The 10411-nt window shown below is 62.2% G+C and overlaps 1 protein-coding gene across 3 annotated transcripts in view; it reads right to left on the bottom strand.

Annotated features, from left to right (window-relative positions):
* Positions 1-147: 147 nt before the first annotated feature.
* Positions 148-10411, bottom strand: part of RAI1 (retinoic acid induced 1) — a 73905-nt gene continuing 63641 nt past the window's right edge. For all 3 annotated transcript variants that reach the window (XM_041401479.1, XM_041401478.1, XM_041401480.1), the window contains 4 exons: positions 3626-9239; positions 2355-2448; positions 2013-2062; positions 148-1650 (listed from right to left, as the gene is read on the bottom strand). In XM_041401479.1, the coding sequence (XP_041257413.1) occupies positions 1636-1650; positions 2013-2062; positions 2355-2448; positions 3626-9223 (5757 nt within the window). In that variant the 5' untranslated portion in view covers positions 9224-9239 and the 3' untranslated portion in view covers positions 148-1635. The remainder of the gene's footprint in view (positions 1651-2012; positions 2063-2354; positions 2449-3625; positions 9240-10411) is intronic.

The following is a 10411-nucleotide window of genomic DNA, read 5'->3' as shown; positions in this document are numbered from 1 at the left end:
ACGCTCTGAATGCAATGACCTGTTTTTTTACTCTTAAGGAAAATAAACATCTTTTAGAAACAGCTTGTTACACACAATCTTCAGTGTGAAGCAATATACTAATAAGAACACTAGTCTTAACATTTACAGTCTTCATATATATTATATATATGTATATGTATACATATATATACACTATATAATGAGGCAATATATAATACACACGGTTTACCATTTTACAGTCATATGTACAAGATGTCACTAAAAATAGCCAGATTTCAGGCAACACTGCCAAGGACACGGGATTTTTTTTTTTCTTCTTTAAATTAATTTATTATTATTATTATTATTTCTCCCTTTTAAATTTTTTTTTCCTCACCTCCTCTTTTTGTTTTTCACTCCTGTGTCCGAGGCAGCTGCTGAAACAACAGACATTGTGTGGCCAGCAAACCTTGGGGTGGTTGGGATGGAGGGGACACAAGAGGTGGTGGGGACATGGGGCGCTGGCTCTGCAGGGGACATGGATGGGACCAGCAGTGTGCCCCCCTTTGCAGGATGCTGCAGAGGTGGGGGGACAGCCAGTGGCTGTTTTTAGGATGAGATTTGGAGTTGGTTCACCCTGGGCTGCTTGCTACCTGTGTCAGGGTGACACAAAGATGGGCTGCGGAGCCTGGGGACGTGGGCAGGGGTCACTGAAGTGTTGGGCATCCCCCCAGCTCCACTGAGGTGGCCAGAAAGCAAAAGCTGAGGGAGCTGAGCAAACCCAGGGCAGGGAGGGGCGAGCCAGGCCCATGTGGAGGGAGGAAGCAAATGCCTCCTCCTCCTCCTCCAGTTCAGCACGCAGAGCTGTGGGGTTCAGCACAAGCACAGGGAGCAAAGCCCCCACGGGAAGAGCCACAGAAGGGGTGCTGGTGAGGCCAAGCACAGGCAGGAGGGTGGGTTTTGGGGGGTCCTGGACAGCAGGACCAGGTGTCCCCAGCCCAGCAGTGCCAGCGCCTCATGGAGTGAGAGGGTGGGGGTGCAATGAGTCAGGGTTTGGGGTCTGAGAGCGGGGCTGGGGCAGCCCGGTGGGTGCCCACCAGCCTGGCCAAGCACCCTTATCCCCCCAGCACCCTGGGAGTGGGCAAAGAGGAGATGGAAGAACGAAACAGAAAAAGCAGAGTGGTGTTTCAAACAGCAGGCCGTTGTTTGCCCTTTTTTTTTCCGCATTTTTCTCATTTTTCTCTTTTTTTTTTTTTTGTCTTTTTTTGTCTTTTTTTTAATCCTCTTCTTCGCTGAACTATATACAGACACCATGAGGTTTGCTGAAGGCAACATCTCAGATCAGATCAGTGTGATATTGAGAGCCGGGACCCACGGAGGGTCCGGCGGCCCCACAGTAAGACAACATCGCCGGGACCCCCCCCTCGTACACGGACACCCCCCGCCCCCTGTGCAGCCATCGCGGGTGGGGGATCCCGATCCGTCCCCCGCGTATCCAGACCGGGTTTTACCGGGACCCGGCGGGAGGGAAAGCCCGGCGCTGGCTCGGCCCGCCCGGAGCGGGCTCGGGGGGTCCCGGGGCTCCCCGGTACGGCCCGGCCCGGCCCCGCTCGGCTCCAGGCGCTGCCTCCTCTGCCGGTCCCTCGCTGGCGGCGGGGCGGGTGCCCGCGGGCGCTACACCGGCTGCCTCTGCGGGGAGAACGGAGGAGTCAGCCCGGGGATCCCGCTGGAGGGAGGGGGGGCCCTGGGTTGTCCTCATCGCCCCCCACCCTCCCCCCCTGCCAATAACCGGGCATCCACCCGGCACGCAGCGCTTTCAGAAAGGGTTCAACCATCATCCACCACCTCGTCTGTGCTCGGGGAAGGGGATAAGACCCCTCAGACCCGGATGGATGCCCCAGACCCAGTGGCTGGCACACCCGATACCCCCAGGGATGTGTTGCCCACACAGAGCTGAGCATCCAGGATGGGCATCCCCAGGAATTTGGGGTCTGAAAGCAGGTCCTCCCACCACAGGGAGCTGCAGAGCATTGGGGATGCACAGGGCTTACCTTATGTTTGGGACATCTCAGAGAGAAGCTCTCCTCAGTTAATAAGCAGCCTGCGAGGAGAGGACAAGGACGTGTCAGGGGACAGCCTGCACTGCGTGGCAGCTGCCCCCGAGTGAGGGGAATGCAGTGTCCCCCCAGCCCCACGGCCACCCACCAGCCACAGCGTTTGTGTGAAGGGCTCAGCTGAGGCCAGACAAGCTTGTGACACCCACCAGCACAGTGGGCATCACCATCCTGGCAAGGCAGCGAGCCACAAACCCCTGGCCCTGGAGCAATGGGCCCCACACTGAGCTGGGTCAGAGTGCCCAGGACCCCGTGCCCCATCCCTGTGGCCGGGCTCACCTGTGTCGATGGCACATGCGTAGTGGTAGGTGTGGGGACACCCCTTCTGGCAGCAGCCCACAGTGGCTCCTGCTTGCTGGCAGCTCGAGCACTTCTGTACACGCACCCGGGAATTCGGAGCAGGGAAGGAGAGATGTGGAGAGACAGAGAGACCCTGTCAAAGCCCAGCACAGAAGAAGAGAACCACGACAGCCCCAGCAGCAAGGGCAACACGGGTGTCCCTGATCCTCTCCAGCCCCTCCTTGCCTCTCCCAGGCAACATCCTTCCTCCCGTGCCAGCGCACTGTGAACCACACCATGCCTGTCACTGGGCTGTCTGCAGCCAGGCACGAGGTTTCTACCTGCCATACCACCCTGCTGGATGACACCGAGCCCACAGCCATGCTCCATGGGCCAGGAGGGGAAGGGACATGACCTGGGTTGTGCCCTACCTGCCCCGTCCCCAGCAGGGGCCGCAGGGATGGCAGCACCTGGCTCAGTGGTGAGGGCAGCAGCTTCCAGACAGCCATGAAATGAGCACACAGGCTTGGGAATACAGCCAGCCCTCAAACCTGGCACTGGGGGGACTTGCTGGAAACCCCCTGCACAACCTCTGATGGGAGGCTGCCCCCTTCCTCTCTCAGGCACTAAAAATTACATCACAGAATCCTAGAATGGTGCAGAAGGGACCTGTAAAAACTCATCTCATTCCAGCCTCCTCCCACAGGCAGGAATACTTTCCACTAGAACAGGTTGCTCCAAGCCCCATCCAGCCTTGAACACTTCCAGGAACGGGCCAGCCACAACTCCCCACTCCCTTCAGCAACCTCCCTATTTTGCTCACACCTTGCTCCAACCACTGTGGGAGAGGGCAGGGCAGGGTCATGCCCTCCCTCCAGTTCCCTTTCCTCTGCTGCCCACCACGGTGGCATCAAGCTGTGTTGTGCCCATTTTCATCTCCCACCCTGCGGCATCTGTCCTGCTCTGAGCCACCCCGTGCAACACACGACTGGGCCAGGGGACGTGACAACCCCAGGAGGGCCCGTCGCCTTCCTAAAACATAACCCGTAGGCTATTTCTGCACCTAACAGGGAGAGTTCAGGCGCTATCAGAGACGCAGCAGCACAAATCTCACAGGGACCCAGCAGGGCTCACGGTGCTGAGCACCTCCCCTGCTCTCCCAGGGCAGGACTATTAATTTCCATCCCGACCGGAGGCGCAGACACGGGAATGACGTTGGCTGAAGGAGGCCAGCAGAAGATGCCGCCTCGGGCGTGCGGCCGAGCTCTTACCAGGTCGGCAGCCGCCTTGACAGCCTCCTGCAGCCCATAGAGCTTCCCCGCCACCAGGAAAACCCCAGCGGTCCATACGGCACAGGCCTCGTGCAGCCAGTGCTCCTGCGTGTCGCCCGCCGGCTCCTGCGGCGGCGACTCGGCCTTGTGACATTCGTGCCGCCGGGGCTTTTCGGCCGCCTCCTCGCCCTCTGTCCTCTCGTCACAGCAGTAGCAGCTCTGCAGCCGACGGAACATGCCCCGCGGGCTGGAGCGCAGCGAGCTCTGCTTGGCCGCCTCGGCGGCCCCCTCCGGCCGCGCCGCCTTGCCGCCGCAGCCGCCCTCAGTCCCGCGGGGCGCCCGCTCGGCCGCGGCGGGCACGGCGGAGTCCTCGCCCGGCCCCTCCGCCCGCGCCTTCTCCTTCAGCCGCGATTTCTTCTTGGGCAGGCAGTCCTCGGGGTAGTAGGGCCCGCAGAGGTCCCCCAGGTCCTTGTAGTTGGCGGGGTTGCGGCAGAGGCAGCAGACCAGGCACGCGGCGCTCAGCGCCTTCGACACCACCGGCCCCATGTGCATGGTGGAGGAGGCGGGCAGGGCCGCCCGCGGCCGCGGCGCCGGCCCGGCCGGTCCCCGCTGCAGCCGCGCCTCGTCGCCGGGAGAGTTGACGACGGTGCAGGTGGTGGTGAAGTCTCCGCGCCGCTCCACGCGGACGTAGGGAGCGAAGGGCGGGGCGCGGCTGTCCGCCCGCAGCCGCTTGCAGGAGATGTACTTGAGCCGGATCTCGGGCTCGGCGGGGTGCAGCAGCGGGGCCTGCTGGGGCTGCCGCCGCCGCTTCCCGCGGCTCTTGCACCGCGCCGGCACCGCCTTGGCCTTGCCGTGGCCCAGACGCTTCCGCTGCCGCTTGGAGTAGCCGTTGTAGTTGGAGTGGTTGGCCCGCGGCTTCGGCCCCCGCGCCGGCCCGGCGGCGGAGCGTCCCTCAGGAGGGCCGTCACTGCTCCCCGCCTCCTTCTCCTCAGTCTTTGGTTTCTTCTCCCGAGGCGCCTCCTCCGCACCACCCGGGCCGGCTACACGCTCCCGGGGTAGTGGTTGTGGCAGTGCAGGGCTCAGGGGCGCCTTGGCCATGCCCAGCGCTGCTGCTTTGCCCTTGCGGTTCCTCTTCTTGGGGAGGAGCCCCAGGTTCTTGGCCACCATGTTGGGGCTGGTCTGGGTCCCTGGCGTTGACCCACAAGCTTCCCCCTGGCAGCCGTCATGGGGCAGCTTCTTCCCACCACCCGGCTTCCCCTTTGGTGCTCGGCCATTGGGGTTCCGGCAGAGCGGCTCAGCCACCGGCATCGTGGGCACCTTCTGTGCTGCCCCCAGCTTGGGCAGCCTCGCATCGCCCACTGCCACAGCCACCCCACTGTGCTTCACCACCCGCTCCCGCTCCGCCCCAGCCGGGCTCAGGGAGGAGCCATAGGCAGCTACTGTGGCTGCCACTGCTGTGGCTGCTGGTTTGCAGGTGAACTTCTTCAGGTTGGGTGAGGTGATCTTCTGGACGATGGCCTCCAGCTTGAGGCCGCGGCCCTTGCGGGGAGGCAGCACTTTGGTCTTGGTGGCCTCCTGGAAGGCCGCCCGGGAGGTGATCTTGATGCAGACATCAGGGGCCTCCTTTGGCAGGGGGGGCTTCGGGATGGCTTCGCCAGAGCTCTTGGGGGGCAGCTTGGCTTTCACCTTCTTGGCCACCGGCATTTTTTTGAAGAGGCTGGGGGGACCCTCTGCCTTCTCCTCCTTCACGCCACCGCTGTTGCTCCGCAGGACCAGGTTCCTCTTCTTGGTGGGGATAGGGGAGATGAAGGTGGACTTCCTCTTCAGTGAGTGCAGCGGCCGCTCTGACATCTTGCCCCCCACGCCCGGCCCTGCTTTGGGCAGCTTCATCCGGGCACCCACCTTGCCCTCCTTGTGGGGGCTTCCTGGCGCTGGCAGCTTGAAGGCAGGTGGCAGGTGGTTGTTGGATATGAGCTTTTTGGGCGCCTTGCAGTTCTTCAGCCGGACATCAGCTGCCCGCTTGCCCCTCTGCCGCTTGGTGTAGAAAACCTCCTGTGTCTTCGTGCGCGAGCGCAGGATCATCGACCGCTGGTCCCTCTCCCCGGCTTCCACCGCGTCCCCCTCCAGCGGTGTCGGCCCTGCCACCTCCTCCGCCGCCACCAAGCTGGGCACCAGGAGGGTGGCATCGCTGGCGTTTTGGACCACCCTGGGGGCCGGCCGGCTGTTGCGCTTCCTGGTTTTGAAAGCCACCCGCTGCTTCACGCCGCAGCCGGGCTTCTTCCCCAGCTTCTCCTGGTGCGCGGGGGCCTTCAGTCCCTCCAGCGGGGCAGGGGCGCGGGGCTCGGCCAGGGCGGTGAAGGAGCGGGTGCACATGCGTGCCGGCAGCCCCTCGGCTGCAAACCGGGGTGTTTGGCTCTGGGCGCTCTTGCTCGGTACCTCTGTCTGTCCGTCTGGCCCCAGGCAGGCGCCAGCCACGCTGCTGGCTGCTGGCAGCTCATCGAAGGGACTCAGCACGGTGCTGCCGGGGCCATCCCCCTCCGGCAGCCGGCAGTGGACCCTCTTGTTGCGGAGGCTCTTGCCCCGTGAGACAGGCTCCATCTTCCCCAGCACCTTTTCAGGCGTGAGTTGCTGCTTCACCGTGACCGAAGAGGCGGATTCAGCATCGGCCGCCTCCAGGTGGGATGTCTCCCCTCCACCGTTCTCCTCCTCAGGCTGGATGTGGGGCAGGGAGGATTTGAACCAGCTTTTCACCTTGGTCTCCGTGCCCACAGCAGGGCCCAGCAGGATGACAGACTGGCCAGAGAGGCGTGGGGTGGGAGCTGAGCTCTCCTTCTCCACTGTGCTGACGGTCTCCTCGGCAGATACAGGCACCTCGCTGGAGGACAGCACGGCTGGCATCTCCAGGGGCTTGGGTGATGAGGCATCGTACGTCACTGACTTCTGCTCTGAGCCAGCCAGCTCGCAGAGTGAGGAGTACTCCTCTGCCTCCAGGTCTGACTCCTTCAGATCCGGCGAGGAGATGATGGGGATCTCACTAAAGTCTCCAGCTGAGCAGCAGTGCCGGGTGTCCTGCAGCCACCTCTCGCTGTCTGCCTTTGTTGCTTCATCATAGGTCAGTGTTTCCTCCTCCTCCTCCATCACCTGCTGGCCAAAGTCCTGGACCGGCTCACTCTTGGCTGGCTGCTCTCCATCGCACAGGTCTAAGCCGCAGGCGTTTTTTTTCTCCTTACAGGAGCTCACTAATTTGCTGGGGAACAAGCCCTTGGGGAGGTCGGTGGCCTGGAGATCCTTCCACCGCAGGCAGGCCTCACCCAGGCTCTCCTCCGGCCACTCGAAATGCTCCATGGCATTCTCAGATGCTGCCGAGTTGGCGGTGGTGTTTGAGTAGCAGCTGTAGCCGGTGGCTCCCGCGCTTGACGTCGCTGCTGGCATGCTGGGCTTGGAGTTGAAAGCCAGTGGGGCAGTGTCCTTCAGCACATCCTTGCTTTCGGTGGCTGTGAACTCCACCTGGGGACCCTCGTACACCTCCTCACTAAAGTCCTTCCCTGTGCTGGCCCCTGAAGCTTTGTCCAGCTTGAGGGGCTCAGTGAGTGTGCTGGAGTCACCCTGGCTGGGCCAGGCACCTTTCACCATGGAGTCCAGGCTGGGCCGGTGGTTCTCCATCTGGAAGGGGGACTTGGTGGTCTCCTTGCCCAGCATGGGCAAGTTGGCCCAGGCTTTGTCTGCCTTCTCATTGATGGCATCCTGCAGGACGATGATCTCAGAAGCCAGCTCCTCCTGGGACAGGGCGCTGAGGAGCAGTCGGGGGCAGTCCCGTTCATTGCTCACATACTTGGTGAAGGTCTCCAGGGGCAGGGTGGCGTGGATACTCTGGAAAGAGTCATCTGATTTGGTGGACATGTCGTCTGGGGAGGTCACAGAGCAGGTGGACACTGACTCGGGCTTTGCCTTGGAGTTGCTGTTGACGCGGGCAGGGCTGCGGTTCTGGTTGCAGTACAGGAAACTCCTCTCCAGCTGGTCCTCTGACCCACTGAGATAGTCAGCGTCCTGTGTCTCAGCATGGACAGATTGGGGGGTGCTCAGCGGGTCAGATAGGGGGGTCCCCACCTGCTCTGCCGAGTAGGTGCTGCTCTCAGGACTGCAGTGCTGCCCCTTGAGCTGCTCGGGAGTCCTCGCTGGGGTCTTGATGCCCTTTTTCTGGGGCACAGCCGCTTTGGAGAGCAGCAGCTGCTGGACAGTGTTGGAGATGTTCTCCACCTGGGAGGTGAGAGCCGTCAGGCTCTGCAGGCTCAGATCTGACAGCAGGTTTTCGGGCAGCTTCTCCTTCTGCATGTTTTTGCAGTTCCCAGATTGAGTGTCGGGGCTCGTCCCGTCAGTGGGAGAAGGGTTCAGCAGCGGCATGAAATGGCTGTGGTCAGCAATGCCGGCCGGGAAGGCACCAGCACTCAGGGGCTGCTGGCTATATTGGAAGTTCTCCAGGTTGGGCATCAGAGGGGAGGGAGTGGAGCTGTAGGACGGGGACCTGCCGACGGAGCGAGCCGGCGAGTGGCTGGCGCTGGGGCTGAAGGTCTGGTAGTACTGCTCCGGCGTCCGGACGGGCGGTGCATCGCCCTGGCAGTAGGTCTGGCCTGGCTGGTTGTAATGTTGGTACTTGGCCAGGTTTTGGTAGTGGAGGGTCTCTGAGGCGTGATGCCGCCCTTGCATGGGCTGCGGGGGCTGCGGGGGCTGCGGTGGCTGTGGGGGCTGCGGTGGTGGCGGCTGGGGGGGCTGTGGTGGCGGCTGTGGGGGCTGCTCGTAGCCAATGCGGTTGGGCTGGTAGCCGTGCAGGTTGGGCACACGGGGGCCAGGGGCCAGGCTGGCAGCGCTACCCAGGGGCCGCTCCAGCGGCGGCTGCCCCGAGGGCGCCGTGCAGCTCTTGTAGGAGTGTGCCGGCTGGCTGCCCCCCGGCACCGAGGAGTAGGTGGAGGAGGCAGGGAAGGACTGGGAGTGCTGCCCGAAGTGAGGGCTCTGTGAGAAGGGCATGGGTGAGGAGACATCGTTGGGCAGTTTCTGCCGCTGCAGCTTGGGGTAGGGGAGTGCGGGCGGCTGCTGCTGCTGCTGTTGCTGCTGCTGCTGCTGCGGCTGCTGCTGGAAGTGAGTCCGGAAGGGCAGCGAGGTGGCTGCCGGCTCATGGTACGGCCGCCCACCCGCCAACGCCACTGTCTTCTTCATCAGGTTGTCCTCATACTTGGCCACGCCGCCGGGCAGTGCCTGTGGCTGGCCTCCCCACGCCTGCAGGCTCTCGTCCCCGGAATACCGGGCCGGATAAGGGCTGTTCTCCTGCACGGTGTAATTGGAAAAGGCCGGCCTGCCCTGCAGCTGCTGCCCTGCTAATTGCTTGTTTCCCCGGTGGTATTTCTCCACGGCGCTGTTCTCATAGCCCGCGTACGGCAGCTGCTGCTGACTGTAGTACTCCTTCGCCACCAGCCTCTGCCGCTCGCAGTTCGGCCCTGCCTGACTTTGATGCCTGTAATTCTCCAGGCGTGATGTATCTTGTGAAGTCGGCTGGTAGCTCTGCTGGTTGCCATGGAAACCACACCTTTCTCGAAAGGACTGCATGGCGCGGGCTCGTTATCTGCGAAGAGAGAGAGGCGAGAATTCAAATGAAGCGCCGCCACCACGGTGGCCGGGGTCCGAGAGGGCCAGTGTCACCTGCACCATGGGGACATCATCACTGCCTCGCCTCACCTCAGCTGCTGGGCATTGCCCCACTGGGCATCGCCTCACAGCCACCCTGGAACACAGCATGTGATGCTGCATCACCTCGCATTGCCCTGCATTGTCTGGCATCACCCCATGGTGCACTGAATTGCCTGCATGGCCTTGCGTTGCTCTCCAACACCACACCTTGTGTTTCACCTCCCTGAATCTTGTTATCTTGCATCACCCCAAATTGCATTGCCCTGAGTTGCCCTGCATTGCATCGCCTCACACTACCTACCTTGCTTCATGTTGCCTTGCCTTTCATCACCCTGATTTGCATCGCCCTGCATCACATTGCTTTGCCTCATCCTGCATCGCATCACTTTCCATTTTGACTCCCTGCATTGTATTGCCTTGCATTGCATCGCCCTGAACTGCATTGCCCTGCATCGCCTCCTCCTTCCTCACCTCACATCACCCTGCATCACATCACCTCGCATTTCATCCCCCTGCACTGTGCTGCCCTGCATTGCATTGGCTTGCATTGCCCTGCATCTCATTGCCCTGCACGGCATCCCACTGCCCTGCATCCCATCCGTGTGCACTGCACCGCCCCGGATGGCAGCAGCTGGCTCTGTGTCACCTCGCATCACTCTGCATCGTGCCGTGTCGCCCTGCATCGCATTGCCTGGCGCTGCATCCCCACCTGCAGCATCCTGCATCCTCCTCTATCCTCTGTCTCTGTATTGCAGCACGGTGCCCATGGCCAGGAGGGTGCTGGGGTCTGGTTGCCTCCTCCCAGCCTGCAGTGGGCTCAGCCACCCTCCTGCCCTGCTGCTGACGCTGCCCATCCCTGCTGCCCACCCCTCCCTGCCTGCTCACCTGGTGCAGTGACCCCCCCACACAGTGTCGGGGTCCCTCTGCTTTGTGTTTCACACATCCACCACCCCTCACATCCGCAAATCACTCCCGCCCTTCTCACACGCCTCCCCAGGGATGCCGAGATCCTCCGAGCGCCTCTGCACACCCCTCTTATCGCCATTCTTTTTAATTATTGGGCTAATTACTGAAAGCAGCAGCGCGAAGGGCCAGAACCGCAGGCTC

Source organism: Onychostruthus taczanowskii, unplaced genomic scaffold, assembly GCF_017590055.1.
Source record: "Onychostruthus taczanowskii isolate IOZ18803 unplaced genomic scaffold, ASM1759005v1 scaffold19, whole genome shotgun sequence".
Lineage (NCBI taxonomy): Eukaryota > Metazoa > Chordata > Aves > Passeriformes > Passeridae > Onychostruthus > Onychostruthus taczanowskii.
This window is presented reverse-complemented; position numbering and strand designations above follow the sequence as displayed.